Raw genomic sequence first — 18,955 nt, 5'->3', positions numbered from 1 at the left:
AAACTTCCATCATTTTATTAGATCCTCAAGAGACAATCACGTCCAAGATGGTGGAGTACAAAAACCTTGAGCTCACCTCCTTTCATGGGCACACCAACTTTATAACTATTAACAGAACAACTACTGATGAGAGTGATAGAATCTACCAGAAAAGATCTTCTACAACTAAAGATCCAAAGAAGGAACCACAGGAGATGGGTAGGAGGGGCAGTGTTGTATAGTCAAGAGCCATACCACCAGGTGGGCAACCCACAAACAGAATAATTACAAATGCAGAGGTTCTCCCCTAGGAGTGAGGGGTCTGAGCCCCACACATTAGGCTCCCCAGCCTGGGGGTCTTACACGGGGAAAATGAGCCCTCAGAACATTTGGCTTTGAAGGCCGGGGGACTTACTTTTGGGAGACCCAGAGGCTGTGGGAAATAGAAACTCCATTCTTAAAGAGTGCAAAGAAAACTTCTCACGCTCTGGGACCCAGGGCAGAAGCAGTAATTTGAAAGGAGCCTGGGTCAGATCCATCTGCTGATTTTGGCAAGTCTCCAGTAGAGGCAGGAGACAACTGGAGCTCGCCCCAGGGAAACAGACACTGGTGGCAGCCATCTTGGGGAGCTCCTTCTACCATGTAGAAGTGTCCATCTAGAATTCTGATGCTGTCAAGTGATGCTGGATGCTGGCAAGTGTCCATCTGGAATTCTCCTTCTAGCTTACTAGCTTTGGGACCCAGTCTGCCACCTCACCCCACCCCCACCCACCAGACTACAGGCACCAGTACTGGGATCCGTCAAGCCAAGTAACTAGCTGAGCATGTTCCTTGCAGCCCCACCCATCAGAAGGCAGGTTACTTTAAGAACCTCGGAGCCCACAGCCACCCCTGGACACAGCCCTGTCCACCAGAGGGCCCAAGACCTGGCCCCATACACCAGTGCCCAGGCACTAGACTCAGAACTCCCATGGCCCTACAGCCAGAGACCCTGGAACCCAGCTCCACTCACCAGTGAGCAGGCACTGGCCCCCAAATGCCATGGGTTTAGGCCCCGCCCACCAGTGAGCCATCTCTAGCCTCAAGACAAGCCACACCCACCAGCAGGACAATACCAGCTCTGAGACAACCCTCAGCCAGTCACTCCAGGATCTGGCCCCACTAACTAGGGGGCTGACACAAGCTTCTGGACACCCTGGGTTCCACACCAGCTATGTCAGGAACCAGTCCCACCCAGTAGCAGTCCGACACCAGTTCTGATGCCTAGGCCCCACAACCACCCACCCTGGAATCTGGCTCTGCTCATCAGTGAGCCAGCACTAGCCCTGGGACCCCCTGGGGTTCTGCACCCAGTGACCTTGTGATCCAGCCCTGCCAAACAGCAGCTGGCAGCCTGTGCACATGGCAGGGTCCAGCAACCAACTGGACAAGGGGCCAGCCACGCCAACCAGACCACCCACATTAGACAGCCCTCCATGAGAGAAGGTGCCATGCAGTCCACGTAGGGGGCATGCTTATAGCATATAGCTCTGATGACCAGAGGGGAGTGTGCTGATAGGACATCTCCTACAAAGAGCCACTTCTCCAAGGTCAAATGTAACCAGTCTACCAGATACATAGAAATAAAAACAGCAAATTAGGCAAAATGAGGTAACAGAGGAACATGTTCCAAATGAAGAAACAAGATAAAACCCTGGAACAAGGCTAAGTGAAGTGGAGATAGGCAATCTACCCAAGAAAGAGTTCAGGGTAACGATCATAAAGACTATCAAAGAACTTGGAAGAAGAATGGATGAGTGAGAAGTTAGAAGTTCATAACAAGAGTTAGAAGATATAAAGGAGAACCAAAAAGAGATGAAGAACACAATAACTGTAATGAAAAATACACTAGAAGGAATCAACAGTAGATTAAATGATATAAGGGAACAGATAAGTGAACTGGAAGACAGAATAGTGGATATCACTGAAGCTGAACAGAAAAAAGAAAAACAAATAAAAAGAAATGAGTACAGTTTAAGAGAGCTCCACTTCAACATCAGGCATACTAATATTTGCATCACAGAGGTCCCAGAAGGAGAAGAGAAATAGAAAGGGGTAGAGAACATATTGGCAGACATAAGAGCTGAAAAGTTCCCTAACCTGGAATAGGAAGCAAACATACAGGTCTCCAGGAAGCACAGGGCATCTCATACAGGATCAACCCAAAGAGGAACACACCAAGACACATCATAATTAAAATGGCAAAAATTAAAGATAAATAGAGAATATTAAAAGCAGCAAGGTAAAAATCAATAAGTTATGTAAAAAGGAACTCCCATAAGCTTATCAACTGACTTTTCAGCACAAACTCTGCAGGCCAGAAGGGAGTGGCACAATATACTTTAAGTGTTGAAAGGGGAAAACCTAGCACCAGGAATATTCTACCTGGCAAGGCTTTCATTCAGATTTGATGAAAAAACAAAAAGTTTTGCAGACAAGCAAAAGTTAGAAGAGTTCAACACCACCATATCATCTTTACAAGAAATGTTACAAGGACTTCTCTAAGAGAAAAAGAAAAGGCCACAACTAGAAACATGAAAACTACAAAGGAAAAAGCTCATTGGTAAAGGCAAATATATAGTAAAGGTAGTAAATCAACCACATACAAAGCTAGTAGGAAGGCTAAAAGACAGAACTAGTAAAATTACCTATGTCTGTAATAAGGAGTTAAGGAATACACAAAATAAAAAGATGTAAAATATAATGTTGAAAACAGTCATTGTAAGGGTTGGCAAGAACAAATGCACAGTTGTTAAAATGTATTTGAAATTAAGAAATCCGCATCTTAAGACAATCATGTATGTATAAACCTGATGATAACTATAAACCAAAAATCGACAATAGACACACACACAAAAAAGAGGAAATAATCCAAACATAACACTAAAGATAATCATCAAATCATAACAGACAACAAAAGAAGAAAGGAACAAAAAAGAACTGCAAAAACAATTTTAAAAATGGCACCAAGAACATACATATCAATAACTACTTTCAATGTAAATGGACCAAATGCTCCAATCAAAAGTCACAAAGTGACAGAATGCATATAAAAACAAGGCCTGGGGCTTCCCTGGTGGCGCAGTGGTTGAGAGTCCGCCTGCCGATGCACGGGACACGGGTTCGTGCCCCGGTCCGGGAAGATCCCACATGCCGTGGAGCGGCTAGGCCCGTGAGCCATGGCAGCTGAGCCTGCGCATTCGGAGCCTGTGCTCCGCAACAGGAGAGGCCACAACAGTGAGAGGCCCGCGTACCTCAAAAAAAAAAAAAAAAAAAAACAAGGCCTGTATATATGCTGCCTATAAGAGACTCACTTCAGATCTAAAGACACACACAGACTAAAAGTGAGGAGATGGAAAAAGGTATTCCATGTAAATAGAAATCGAAAGAAAGCCAGGGAAGTAATAATTATATCAGACAAAAATAGACTTTAAGACAAGGACTGTTATAAGAGACAAAGAATATTACATAATGATATTATCAAGTGATCAATTCAAGAAAAAGATATAACAATTGCAAATACATATGCACCCAACATAGGAACACCTAAATAAATAAAGCAAATATTAACAGACATAAAGGGAGAAATTGACAGTAACACAAAAATAGTAGGGCACCTTAACACCCCACTTATATTAACGGACAGACCATTCAGACAGAAAGTCAATAAGGAAACACTGGCCTTAAATTACACAATAGGCCAAATGAATTTAATAGATATATATAGAACATACCATCCAAAAGCAGCAGAATACACATTCTTTTCAAGTGCACATAGAATACATTCTCCAGGATAGATCACAAGCTGCACGTGTTAGGGCACAAAACAAGCCTTGGTAAGTTTAAGGAAACTAAAATCATATCAAGCATCATTTCTGACTACAACACTATTTCAATTACAAGAAAAAAATGCAAAAATCCACAAACATGTGGCTAAACACAAAAGGGTAAACAATATGCTACTAAACAACCAATGGATCACTGAAGAAATCAATGCAGCCAAAAATAAATAAATAAACAAATTTATTAAAAAAAAAAAAAAAAAAACTCCAACAAAAAAGTCCAGGACCAGATGGCTTCACAGGTGAATTCTACCAAACATTTAGGGAAGAGTTGCCATCTATTTATCTCAAACTATTCCAAAAAGTTGCAGAGGAAGGAATGCTTCCAAACTCATTCTATGGTACCAGCATCACCCTGATACCAAATCCAGAGAAAGATATCACAAAAAATGAAAATTACAGGTCAATATCACTGACAAACATAGATGCAGAAATCCTCAACAAAATATTAGCAAACTGAATCCAACAATATATTTAAAAGATCATACACCATGATCAAGTGGGATCTGTCCCAGATGCAAGGATTTTTCAATATCCACAAATCAATCAACATGATACAACAAATTAATAGACTGAATAATAAAAAACCATATGATTGTCTCAATAGATGCAGAAAAAGTTTTTGACAAAAATTTTTATGTAAAACACCCGTTTATGACAAAAACTGTCAACAAAGTAAGTATACAGGGAGCATACCTCAACATAATACAGGCCATATATGATAAGCCCACAGCTAACATCATACCTAACAGTGAAAAGCTGAAAGCATTTCCCCTAAGATCAGGAACAGGGTGAGGATGCCCACTCTTGCCACTTTTATTCAACACAGTATTGGAAGTCCTAGCCACAGCAATCAAACAAGAAAAAGAAATAAAAGGACTCCAAACTGGAAAGGAAGAAGTAAAACTGTCACTGTTTGCAGTTGACATATTATACACAGAAAACCCTAAGGACGCCACTAAAAAACTACTAGGGTTCATCAATGATGATAAACTTGGAGAATACGAAATTAATATACAAAAACCTATTGCATTTCTTACACTAACAGTGAACTACCAGAAAGAGAAATTGAGGAAACTATCCCATTTACAGTCACATCAAAAAGAATAAAATACCTAGGAATAAACTTTCCAAAGGAGATAAAAGACCTGTACTCAGGAAGCTATAAGACACTGATGAAAGAAATTGAAGATGACACAAACAGATGGAAAGATATACCATGTTCATGAATTGGGAGGACTAATATTGTTAAAATGACCATACTACCCAAGGCAATCTACAGATTCAATGCAATCCCTAACAAAATACCAATGGCATTTTTCAAAAAACTAGAACAAATAATTTTAAAATTTGTATGGAATCACAAAAGACCCAAAATAGTCAAAACAATTTGAGAAAGAATGGAGATGGAAGCATCATATTCCCTGACTTCATACTATACTACAAAGCCACAGTCATCAAAACAGTATAGTACTGGCACAAGAACAGACACATAGATCAATGGAACAGAATAGAGAGCCCAGAAATAAACCCAGGCACTTATGGTCAATTAATCTATGACAAAGGAGGCAAGAATATACAATGGAGAAAAAACAGTCTCTTCAATAACTGGTGCTGGAAACTGGGCAGCTACATGTGAAAGAATGAAATTATAACATTTTCTCATACCATATACAAAAATAAACTCAAAATGGATTAAAGACCTAAATGTAAGACTGGAAATCATAAAACTAGAAGAAAACACTGGCAGAACACTCTTTGACATAAATTGTAGCAGTATATTTTTGGATCAGTTTATTAAAGCAAGGAAATAAAAGCAAAAATAAATAAATGAGACCTAATTAAACTTAAAGGCTTTTGCACAGCAATGAAAACCATCAACAAAACAAAAAGACAACCTACTGAATGAGAGAAAATATATGCAAATGTTATGACGGATAAGGGATTAATATCCAAAATATATAAACAGCTCATACAACTCAATATCAAAAAAACCAAACAACTCAATCAAAAAATAGGCAGAAGACCTGTATAGACATTTTTCCAAAGAAGAGATAGGAATGGCCAAAAGGCACATGAAAAGGTGCTCAACATTACTAATTATCATAGAAATGCAAATCAAAACCACAATGATATATCATCTCACACCTGTCAGAATGACTATCGTCAAAAAGACCACAAATGACAAATGTTGTCGAGGATGTGAAGAAAAAGGAACTCTGTGCACTGTTGGTGGGATTATAAATCGGTGTAGGCACTGTGGAAACAATATGGAGGTTCCTGAAAAAACTAAAAATAGAACTACCATATGATCCAGCAATTTCATTTCTGGGTATATATCTGAAAAAAATCAAAAACACTAATTAAAAAAGATACATACACCGCAATGTTCAAAGCAGCATTATTTACAATAGTCAACATATGGAAGCAAGCTAGGTGTCCATCAACAAATGAATGGATAAAGAAGATGTGGTGTATATATATATACAATGGAATGCTACTCAACCATAAAAAAGAATAAATTTTGCCATTTGTAACAACGTGGATGGACCTGGAGTGTATTATGCTTAGTGAAATAAGTCAAACAGAGAAAGACAAACAGTACATCTTATCAATTACTTGCAGACTCTAAAACAAACAAACAAACAACAACAAAAAAAAAAAACGAAGCTAACGAAACAGAAAGAGACTTACAGATATAAAGAACAGACTAATGGTTACCAGTGGGGAGAGGGAAGGGGAGACAGGCAAGATAGGGGTAGGGGATAAAAGGTACCAATTACTGTGTATAAAGTAAATAACTACAAGGATATAAGGTACAGAAAAAAAAATATGCTTTTTCAAAAAAAGAGACAATCCTAATGAAACAGGTCAAACAGACACTATCATTGCTGTTTTACTTATAGGTAAACTATGATCAAAAAGCATTTGCGGGCTTCCCTGGTGGCGCAGTGGTTGAGGGTCCGCCTGCCGAAGCAGGGGACACGGGTTCGTGCCCCGGTCCGGGAGGATCCCACATGCTGCGGAGCGGCTGGGCCCGTGAGCCGTGGCCGCTGAGCCTGCGCGTCCGGAGCCTGTGCTCCGCAACGGGAGAGGCCGCAGCAGTGAGAGGCCCGCGTACGGCAAAAAAAAAAAAAAAGCATTTGCTCTGGTGGTGTGATTTTTTATAAAGTTATTTAAAACCCAGACTGACTTCTAAGAGTGCATGGACAAGAACTGTGTGTGTATGCTGGGGCCGTTACACAAAGATGGTCACTGTAGAAACTCCAGGGATAGAGTGGCTAAGGAATTTTAAGAAAAGAGTTGCCTCATGCTCAGTTTTGAAGTTGTTCATTCTGCTGTAAGGAACAGCCTCCACTCCTATGTCCTCCCGTCTCCTATACCCACCCCTAGCAGCAACCTTCATTAAAGAGTGCTACATACACAAATGCTTTGGGAGAGTGGTTTACTGAGGGGGGAATTGTGGGAAGGGGACTGAACTGGGTCAGAGGGAAGCGAATATTCACAGGAGGTGAATACAGGCAGAAGGGGCATTGAGCAGAATCTTGGGCCAGAAGTGATACTAGGAATGCAAGCACCTAGGGATTCAAAACGTTTAGGAATCTCAAACCAAACTCAGTCTTTATTAGCACCAAAGTTTTGGCAAATTTCATCACCCCTTCTAACTGATTCTTTATCCATAAAATGGAAACATTTAATATAATGCCAAGGACTCAGTTAAGTCAATGAAATTGTAAGCTATTATTACTATCGAATCCAATTCCTCATTAAGTGGCTTAACAAATAAAATGTTAGCCTTGGGGGAGTATTATCTCTTTTCATAAAGCAATAATAAACTTTTGTTTACTAACTACAACTTTCTTACTAAACAATTATGAAATTAAATGTGACATTATACCAAAAATGACAAATGAAACAAATGTCACATTTCCACTGTGACACTGAGAGTCAGTTGGCCCCAGAGCAACTTAAACAAAGAGAGATGTTGACTAGTAAACCACCAGACAGGACATCTCCTGAAAACACCAGGGAACCTGCTGTTAGTCTGATGTACCAGCAGGTTTTTGACATCTAGAATGATGGAACACATCACATTTTTTTCTTTGCTTTGCTCTCTTTTTTTTCACCTTCAGTAACCCAGAGCGTTGCAGACTTAGTGTGAGTGGTAGTCAAGACAGTCACTAATGGAAATGGCTCCATAAGGGCACATCAGCAGGTTGCAGGAAGAGCACCAGACTAGGAGTCAGGGAGTTGCAAGTACAGCGATCACTCAGTACCTGGTGGGAGTGGGGGAAGGGGGGTGGGGAATAGTTCCTGGACACCCTCAGATACAAAAATCAGAGAATATAACCTACACAGTCCTCTCATACACTTTAAAACATCTCTAGATTACTTATAAAACCCAATACAATGTAAATAGTTGTAAGTACAATGTAAACAGTTGTGAGTATGCAGCAAATTCAAGTTTGCTTGTTGGAACCTTCTGGGATTGTTTTTTTGTTTTTTTTTTTCTCAAATATCTTGATCCACAGTTGGTTGAATCCATGGATTTGCAACCCACAGATATGAGGGCTAACGGTACTGATTCCACCTCTAACTAGCACTATGACAAAAGGCAAAACACTTAACCCTAAAGAAACTCAGCCCTTGGTTTCCTTAAAAAATAAAACCATTGGACTTTCAGCACACCACCTCAAAGTCCACTTGGCAATAATGGTGATGTGCCACAACCCTCCCCAGTAGTTCATAAGCTTTGTGAGAAGAAGAAATACTATTGGCCTCACTTTTGACTCACAAGAGGCTGGCAGACGACCTTGCGCAGTGGCTGGCATTTATTAGGCACCATGTAAATATGTGTTGAATGAACTGAGTCTATCAGCTCATGCTAACATTGAAGATTAGAATAGTTCTCAACTGTTCTTGCTAGGTGAGTAATCTTGGCCAAGTCACCTTGCTTGGGAGCTCAGTAGCACTTACATAAAATGAGGGCTTCTGACTATGAAAGACTACTCTTTTCCAAATGTAAAATGATAATGAAAGTATTTCTGGTAAATGATGGACGAAAGTTGAAAAAATTAAATTTTCTTTATTACCCTGTAAATCTAATTCCTACAGTGAAATATACTTAGAAAATAAGAGCAAAAGTACTTTACAAATATTGATTTATTTATACCTCACATTACCATACAGATAAGAAAATAATCACATCCTTTTTGTAACTGAAAAACTTTAGGCTCAGAAAGGTTGAGTAAAGTGCCCAGTTTACACAGCTCTAAGCAATGTAGCCAGGATGCAAAAAGGAAATTAAAATGACAATTTTCCTCCAAACTGATCTACAAATTCAATGCAATCCCAATCATCTCATTAGGCTTTTTTGTGTGTGTGGAAATGTACAGACTGATTCTAAAATTTATATGAAAATGCAAAGGACCTAGAAGAGCCAAAACCACCTGGGGAAAAGAACTAAAACTGAAGGACTTACACTACCTGTTTTCAAAAGTTATTATAAAGTTGTTACTGTGGTACTGGCATAAAAGAAAAAAAATGTCAATGGAACAGAAGAGAGAGTCCAGAAATAAATCCACACTTCTATGGCCAACTGACTTCAACAAAGTTGAAAGGTAAATTCAATACATGATGCTGGAATAATTAAGATATCCATATGTGAAAGGAAGGAAGGAAGAAGAAAAACTTTGATCTGTACTTCACACCATTTACAAAAATTAATTCAAAACAAATCATAGACATTTACATAATGATATAAAAATTCCATAAAATCTTTGGGACCTAGGGTTAGGCAAAGATTTCTTAAAAATGACAACAAAAGTATGATGCATATAAGAAAAACTGATAAATAAAACTATTTCAAAATTAAAATTTTCTGCTTTTCAAAAGATAGTGTTGGGCTTCCCTGGTGGCACAGTGGTTAAGAATCCACCTGCCAATGCGGGGGACACGAGTTCGAGCCCTGGTCCAGGAAGATCCCACATGCTGCAGACCAACTAAGCCCGTGTGCCACAACTACTGAGCCTGTGCTCTAGAGCCCACGAGCCACAACTACTGAAGTCTGCATGCCTAGAGCCCGTGCTCCACAACGAGAGAAGCCACCGCAATGAGAATCCTGTGCACTGCAACAAAGAGTAGCCCCCACTCTCTGCAACTAGAGAAAGCCCGCATGCAGCCATGAAGACCCAACACAGCCAAAAATAAGTAAATAAAATAAATAAAATTTTAAAAATAAATAAATAGTACATCCTAAAAGATTTCCAAAATCATCATTAAAAAAAAAAAGAGAGAGTGTTAAGAGAATGAAAAAACAGCTATAGACTGGGAAAAGATATTTGCAAATCACATGTCAAATAAAGGTCTTGCGTCCAGAACACATAAAGAATTCTCAAAATTCAATAAGGAAACAATCAACTCAATTAAAATACATGGGCAAAATATTTGAACAGACATCTCACCAAAGGCAATACACAGATGGCAAATTAGCATATGAAGAAATGTTCAACATCTTAGTTACTAGGGAAATGCAAATTAAAACCGCAGTAAGATACTATGACACATCTTCTAGCATAGCTAAAACTTAAAACTGAACATACCAAGTCTCAGAGGAGATGTGTTGAAACTGGACCTCTCACACACTGCTGGTGGAAATATGAAATGGTGCAACCATTTTGGAAAGCAGTTTGGCAGTTTCTTAAAAAGTTAAGTAATACATCCACCCTATGACATAGTCATTTCATTCCTAGGTATCTGCCCCAAAGAAATGAAAGTATATATCCACACAAAGACTGTACACAATGTTCATGGCAGCTATATTTGTAATAGCTCCAAACTGGAAACAACTCAAATGTTGAAAAAAACAAATTGGGCTACATCCATACAGTGGAATACTACTAGGCAACAAAAATGAACTATTGAAGTATGCAACAATATGGATGAATTTCAAAATTATGCTCAGTAAAAAGAAGCCAGACATGGACTTACCTGGTGGGGCAGTGGTTAAGAATCCGCCTGCCAACGCGGGGGACACAGGTTCGAGCCCTGGTCCGGGAAGATCCCACATGCCACAGAGCAGCAAAGCCCGTGCACCACAACTACTGAGCCTGCGCTCTAGAGCCCACGAGCCACAACTACTGAGCCCGCAAGCCACAACTACTGAAGCCCATGCACCTAGAGCTCATGCTCCACAACACGAGAAGCCACCTCAATGAGAAGTCCCCGCTCACTGCAACTAGAGAAAGCCTGCGCGCAGCAACGAAGACCCAACGCAGCCAAAAAATAAATTAAAAATAAATAAACAAATAAAAGAAGCCAGACAAAATGTATAGTATGTATATGTGTACATACATATGCATATGTGTATATGCATCCATGTCTGTTTAGAATTCCACTTAAATAAAATTCTAGAAAATACATACTCATCTATAGTGCCAGAAAGCAGATCAGTGGTTATCAAGGTGTAGAAGGGGAATTACAGAAGGGCAGGAGCAGACTTTTAGTGGTGATGGGGTTTGTTCATCATCTTTACTGCAGTGATGAACTCATCGGTGTTGCACATGTCCAACTGCACAGTGTAAGTATGGTCACTTTAGTGTATGTCACTTGTGGCTTATGGTGACTCCTGAAGAGTGCGCAGGAGCCGACGGACAGGGAAAGAAGACTGAGGTGCTTCTCAACACTGGACACTGGAAAGCAGGAAGAACAAGGGCATGGGATTCCAGACCATTCAAGATGACGGCTCCAAAGTCTCTGAACTGATGAAGGTGAGCAGCAGTTTAGAATGCAGCAAAGGATAACGTACTACATCAATCACAATTCCCACCCCTTTTACACCTGGTCCCCTAAAAAGTGAGTCAATCAGGGTCAGCTTCTCCACTACAGGTCCCTTGAGGTTCACACTGATCCCTCCCTGTACCTAGTACAGCATTAAAATTGCAAACTAGCAAAAGGAAACCCTCAAATGACACAGTGCTCTATGCCTAAAAGGAGGGGGGCCTTTTAAAAATCTTGAAGCTAAACAGGTCTTACTTGAAAGAATGGTAGGTTATACTACTGATTTCAGCATTTTCTCTCAGTCTCTTCGTTGTTTCCATGTATTTTAAAGATGTGAGAAAGAAACTACATGTTTTCACCCCACAAAGCTTACTGCCTCCATGAACATGGCTTTAGAATCCAATTGTCTTCATTACCATAGCTTTACTATTCCCAGATACTTGCTCTGGAGCTAACTGTTCATCACAAGAACTTCTGAAAAACATCAACCCTTCAATAGGAAGCACCAACGAACAAGTTTCCTCCTAAAACTCTTTGAAGCCTTGCCTCAAGATCCTTGCCTGGCTATTGCCACCAATCCCAAACTGTTACATTGTGATCCTTATCCAGTCCTGACCAAGACCCTGCATTGAAAGACCTGCCTTAAACCAAACTTCCAATTCTCAATAAAATCCAACCTTGCCTTTCCCCCTCCAAGCTCTGCCAAAGCTTAGTATTGAGGTGGTGTTTTTCCTCACCACAGGAAGCAATAACTCAACTTTGTCTTATCAACTGGTGGGTTGGTGATATCTGGGGAGCCAGCATTCAAAAACTGTTGTTAAATGAAATGAATATGCTGCAAATGACAACATGGAAGCTTATTTGGGTGATAACAGTGACTAACAATTGATGAACAATTGGGGAGTACCAACTTATATTTTATTCTGGACATCTAGATCTACATATTCATAGTTTATTAATGGCCTATATTTAGATGGAAAAAATATAGAAAATGTTTAGTACACCTTCAAGTGACACCAAGACAATTCACAGTGAAGTGTGCCAAAGTGAAGAATTTATGGAAACACAAGTTCCAAAATTAAAAATTTATTTTTTAAATATTAGAATATTTTTGAAAGAAACTATACCCATCTCAAATGAGGAAGGACAGACGTTAACTGACCTCCAGACTGTTTCACCCTCAACTTCGCAAACCCAAATCTGTATCAGAGTAGCATCCCCACATACGAGTACACGGGGTCTGACAGTGCACTATTCCACCTGTGCTCCCCGTACTGGCCACAGCTTCCCTGTGCACCCACTTCTGGTCCAGTCAATTAGGTCTTAGCTTCACTTCAATTGCTCAGTCTCTCTCAATCCATCCAGGGCTTCAACAGCCCTCTTTGAGCTTCCGTCCACTTTCTTGCCTACCCTAACTGTGTTCAATCCTGGTCCCCCTGGCTCACTCCCTCCTCTCTGGCATCCTTGTCCTGGCATTCCCGACCACAGTCACTCCCAGTGCCTTTCTTATTCTCAGCTATTAAATGGGAAATATTCCTAACCCATATAGCTGAGGAACAAAAAAAGAAAGATGTGAAATTACTATTTTCTCTAAATCACTCTACAAGCATCAACTATTATGACTACTACTGCTACTGAGTTAAGAACCATGCTAATTCAATACATAACAAATTTGTATTATTTTAGTTCAACTGAAGCTTCACTGAGTTTGATAATTCTGCCAGTTGCCTCTTGGCAACTCTCTAAAATGACATTCCAAAGGTGTCCCAGTCAGAGATTAGCTCTAGTTCCAGCTCTGCTACCAGCTTGAGGTCATTTCGGGCAATAACAAACACAGTCTAGGGCAAGTTTATTATTTAAAAATACACACGCACGCACACACACACACACATATTTACACACTCACACACATATATATGTATATATGTATGGTTGAACTAAATTGTTTCTAAGATCTCTTGAAGCTGTGGTTCTCAGACCCTACTTTACTGGGAAAATTTAAAGCATCAAACACTGATCTCTCTTCTTCTGTTTTTCAAAATGTTTCTGTATCTAACCTCGATTCCTTCTTTCCTTTCCCTGAATACTCCAACCACCTGTACTCTCCACCCCATGTCTACTTTCTTTTTCCTAGCGACTGCCCACCCTCATCAGCATCTGCGCTCCCACTTCTTTCCTCCTACCTTCCTTCCTCCCTCCCTCTCTTCCTTCCTTCCTTTTTTCCTCCCTCTCTTTCTTTCTCCCTCCCTCCCTCTCTCTCTTTCTTTCTTTCTTTATCTTTGACTGTGTTGGGTCTTCACTGATGCACACAGGCCTTCTCTAGTTGAGGTGCACGAGCTTCTCATTGCGGTGGCTTGCCTTTGTTGTGGGGCACAGGCTCTAGGCACATGGGCTTCAGTAGTTGCAGCACGCAGGCTCAGTAGTTGTGACTCGCAGGCTCTAGAGCACAGGCTCAGCAGTTGTGGAGCACGGGCTTAGATGCTCTGCGGCATGTGGGTTCTTCCCGGACCAGGGCTTGAACCCGTATCCCCTGCATCAGCAGGCGGATTCTTAACCACTGCACCACCAGAAGTCCACTGACTTCTTTATATAAATACCTAACTTCCCTTCTTTGAAAAAGGAAATTTTCACTTGATCCTCCAAGTCCTCTCTAGCTGCTATCCTGTACTCCCTTCCACCGGCACTTCCTACAATTACTACCAATACTTTACATCTCACATTCCTCGGCCTAAAACGTGGCTTCTCTTAAGATCTTCACTGGGACTTCCCTGATGGTGCAGTGGTTAAGAATCCGCCTGCCAATGCAGGGGACATGGGTTCGAGCCCTGGTCCGGGAAGACCCCACATGCCACAGAGCAACTAAGCCCGTGTACCACAACTACTGAGCCCGCGTGCTGCAACTACTGAAGCCTGCGGCTCCTAGAGCCCGTGCTCCACAACAAGAGAAACCACCGCAGTGAGAACCTCGTGCACCACAACGAAGAGTAGCCCCCACCTACCGCAACTAGAGAAAGCCCATGAACATCAACAAAGACCCAATGCAGCCATAAATAAAAATAAAGAAAGAAATTGAGAGGGAAATGAAATGAATGAGTATTATAAAAAAATAAAAGATCTTTTGCTAAATTCCATGTTCTCTGCCCCTTCCTCACTTCTAAATACTAGTGATGATATCCTCTAAGCAATTCCTCCTCCTTTAGCTCCCAGGACCTCAGTATCTTGGCGCTTTCTTACATCTCCAACCCAACTCTAAACATGGGCACCTCCCAAGGTTCTGTCTTCAGTTCTCTGCCCTCTCTATCCTATTCAAAAGTCTCCACACCTGACTGTTCATTTCAGTTCCCACCACCACCTTGAACCACTTCCCTGTTTTAGAGAATGCCATTCCTGCCCCACCCAACTCACCATCTCGCTCATAACCTGAAAAACCCTGCAAAACTGCCCAATCATTTTTGCTTCTTTCCTAAGTCTCTTAAGCTGTGCATCAAAATGTGTCTCCCAGCAGGCTCTTCTTTTATTAGTCTTACCCTGATCACCCTTGTCGAGGTCCCATCACCATTATCTAATATATGCTTCCTCTCTCTCAACCCTTCCTTACTCCCCAGCTCCTACTCGACTTAGTACATGCCCTCATTATTTCGTATACATAGCATTTGCAATATACTCCTATCTGGTTTCTTTGTGGCAGGTCTCTCCCCAACCCAACACTTTCTCCAGACTGCTGCTAGAATGATAGGCTAATGCCTCTGCAAAAACTTTCCAGTGGCTTCCAGGAGTCCATGGAAGAAAGCCTAACCTCCCTCACAAGACTCTGAAACTCTCAACCCCTCTTCACAAACACATACAGTTTATGCTCCAGGATTATAAAACTAAACTCAGTTCCCTGTGCCTAGAATGCTGATTCATGAAACAGTTCCACATGCCCTTTGCCTAGAATGCCCTTCCCTAACACTTGTCCACCTGGTGAATCCCCAGGCATCTTTTAATTCCAAGGCTCAAACCCTCACCTCCTCTTTAAAGCCTTTCCTGTTGTCTCTATATAGCATCCAGCTATGCCCTCTTTGCTAACAATAAGCCTTGTTCAGACTTATATTAAATCTATCTCATATATATCTCCTGGGGGGTTCCTTGAAGAAGTGGTCTTGTTATCTTTCAAGTATTACTGCAGCACTTAACAACTGGGAACATTCCCCTGCAGGTAAGAAGCACCTTTTCACTTGTTAATGCTCTGGACCACAGGATTTTCTCTCAGTATGCCTTCAGGTCCTGAACAATGAGAAGGTCATGTTAATAACGCCGTTATAAAAAAGACTACAAAATGGCACGGGAGTGTACCATAACAGCAGAATATAACACACTTCCTGCGCTTCTTTCGTTAATTCCATAAGAGTTTTGCCTTTACAACTTGCAACTTGAATGCAGAAGGCACTTAAAAGAATTTCAATGGACCAAATATTAACCAGCCTCCGATGTGCAAACTGATTTTATAATGGCCCTTGACCTGGAAATACAGGTGCATTCAAATATACACCCTGATAAGAAAGGACATACAGAGGATAGAGTTCAGTGACACAAAGCTTGCCAAGTCAAAAGTTCCTTGCAATAAACTCTGAAAGTATGCAATATTTTAGATATGGTTTAGAAAATGCTCATCCTTGTCTAAGAAATCTTAACAGAACAGGTTACACATGGCAACACCTACTCTCAGAAAACAAAATCCCGCTGGGTATGTATTAATGAAAACCAATAGTGTGGCATTTATAAATAAATAAATAAATATGCAGTGAGGTAACCCACTCACAGATAGCTAGAGACAACACTTCTAATGAGTCAAATCAAACCAGAGAAGTAGTTTCCATTTTAAATATATTAGGGTGTTAAGAAACTAATTAATTCAAAAGTTATTTTATGGATGGCTTCCTTGAACATGTTTTTTCTTATTAAAAGCTTGTTCCAGTTAAGGAAGTGAACATGGGGAAGCTGGTATTTCCTTGATTCTAAACTATATCAGTGCTAAAACAAAACAAATCCCAACCTAATTAATTCTATTTTTGGTCTAGTTTCCAAGGCAGTTTTCACAAAAACTATTCTTTGCCCACTCTTTTTAGCTTTGTAAGATCAACCTTCAGAAGCTAGAAACTGTTACACTTTGTATAATTCCTTGATACATATGTTCTATCACAGACTCATTTTGTTCCACCTGCCTATCAACGGTAGGGGGAAAAAAAGGATCTGTCTTCCCATTGATTCTAAAGTTTCATGCCTAAAATCACTGTTAAATTTATTATTTCATGATGCTGTGGGATACGTTCCTGCCAGAGCTTTCTAAGGGGTTACCTCAAGTTCATCAACAGTAAGTTCCAGGTGGAACCTCCCCCAAATCAGAACTTCTGAGTTCTGATGAGTGAGTCTCAGCAACAGTGCAAACCAGAAAAAAGGGAATCAGGAAACAGTTTCTAGTTCCAAAAGGCCACTGACTTGACCTTGAGCAATCTACTTCACTTCTGTAATTCAAACTGCAATACCTGCTTCCAAAAAAGAATGCTTCTAGGAATAGCTTAAGTGCTTTGAGTTTCTAAGATAAAATGGAATTTTATAAACAGAAGATTTCATAAAACAATCTATTGCCTGGCCCAATTTCCTAAACTTATTACCAAATAAGCTGAACTTTGACCTTCTGCTACCTTTAAAAAGAATAGTGGCATTACATCTACTTATTCTTAAATGTGAAGCGAAGGCAATCTACAGAAATGGGAATTTTAAACGTCCTCATGAATTAACGTGTCAGGTAAAATGAAATCTACTGCTGCACTGTCGGCCGTGGAGGGTCACAACTGGGTCACGTGTAGGAGCCTCTCAAACCTCCAAAATCTATTATACTGAAAAAGGATAGAGGAAACGAAAGTGCTGATGGGGGAGCGCGAGAAGCCAAGCCTCCAGCGTCAGGATCCAATGACATGTTAGAAGCGAAGGTGCAGGACTTAAGTTTAGTCCTTACTAACTGTGTTCCTCTCCCGAGAAGAGGTGTGAGGTGGCAGCTACTAGAAAGCTGCAGCTCTCAGGGTGGCAGGCTCCATCCCGATTCTAGCGTCGGCCCCAGATCCCGGGGAGGGGACTGGAATGGGCAGAAACTAAATTAGAGTCAAGTTGAATCATCCAGCTACCCTGGCAACGGTCGAGGTCATCCTGGGAAACGCACCGTCGCTGGGGTCCGGGTCCCACTTGAGGAAGAACGAAACAAAGCCAGGCCGGGAGGGCGGCGCAGCCCGCAACTTCACCTGACATTCCGTGGGGCCCCACCCTCCCTCCTAGGTGTCCCGGCCCCAGCCAGGACCCAGCCGGGGCGCGGGTGTGCGCCTCTCGCGGCTCTACTTACTTTGTCACTGGTGCTCTCGGTTTCGTGGTCGCCGCCGGCCGCCTCTCCCTTGCGGGGTGGCGGCGCCGCCGCTCCCCCGGGGCCGGGGCAGCCTCCCCGGTGCCTGAGCTCCCACATGTCCCGCTCCCGCGCGGCCGGGGCGCTCTCCTCCAGCGTCCCGAAACCCGAGCTTCACGCGCGGTCTCGCCGGCTGGCCGCCCTGCCGCCCCGCAGCTACACACCCGACGTCCCGCAAAGCCGCGGCCACTAACACGCCCCCACCGTGGAGGCGCCGCCGCCGCCTCCGCCGCGCCGGGTCACCCCCAAAACGGCATCAACGAGCGAGCGCTCGAGACCGCCCCCTGCGAGCGCGGGGCCGGTAGAGAGGCAAGGGGCGGGCGCCGGGGGCGGGCTCGGAGTGCGGGGCAGGCTCGGGGCGCCCGGCCCGAGCGGAGAAGGTGGGGGCGCAGCGGAGCGCGGCCGCCGGTTGCCAGGTGCGCGTCCCCACGCAGAGGCCCAGGTGGGAGGAGAAGAAAGGACGCGGAGGGAAGGAGGAAGCGTGACCCGCTTTAGCGCTTTACCGGGCGCCAGCCGCCCGGGCCCTGCCACTCCCCGCCCCGCCCCCGGGCTCAGGAGTCGGCAGGTCCCGGCCCCCCTACACCTTTCTCGGGGTTGCTGCCTCCTGCAGCCAGGTCACGCGCCGCAAGCCCCGCCCCGCCCCGCCCCTCTGCGCTGCACTGCGGTTCCCACAGCCCCGCCTCCATCGCGGAGGAGTGACGTCATGGGTCCGGACCGAGGCTCCGCCCGGGTCTCTGCGAGCACACAGGTGGCGGCGTTGAGAAAATGGGCGGGCTGGAACAAAGGTGAGGAGCAGGGAGGTGGAGGAGGGATGCGCAGCTTGCTTGGAAGTGAGGCGTGAGAACTTGTGGACTCGTCACGGAGCAACTGGGAGGGCTGAAAG

At 42.6% G+C, this 18,955-nt stretch overlaps 1 protein-coding gene across 1 annotated transcript in view; it reads right to left on the bottom strand.

The window, feature by feature from the left end:
- The window catches only part of CDS1 (CDP-diacylglycerol synthase 1), a 70,822-nt gene extending 52,119 nt beyond the window's left edge, over window positions 1-18,703 (bottom strand). Inside the window, exon 1 of the mRNA XM_081250846.1 lies at window positions 18,016-18,703. Within this exon, the coding sequence (XP_081106972.1) occupies window positions 18,016-18,132 (117 nt within the window). The 5' untranslated portion in view covers window positions 18,133-18,703. The remainder of the gene's footprint in view (window positions 1-18,015) is intronic.
- Window positions 18,704-18,955: the final 252 nt, after the last annotated feature.

Source organism: Mesoplodon bidens (assembly GCF_964165515.1).
Source record: "Mesoplodon bidens genome assembly, chromosome: 1".
Taxonomy (NCBI): domain Eukaryota; kingdom Metazoa; phylum Chordata; class Mammalia; order Artiodactyla; family Ziphiidae; genus Mesoplodon; species Mesoplodon bidens.
This window is presented reverse-complemented; position numbering and strand designations above follow the sequence as displayed.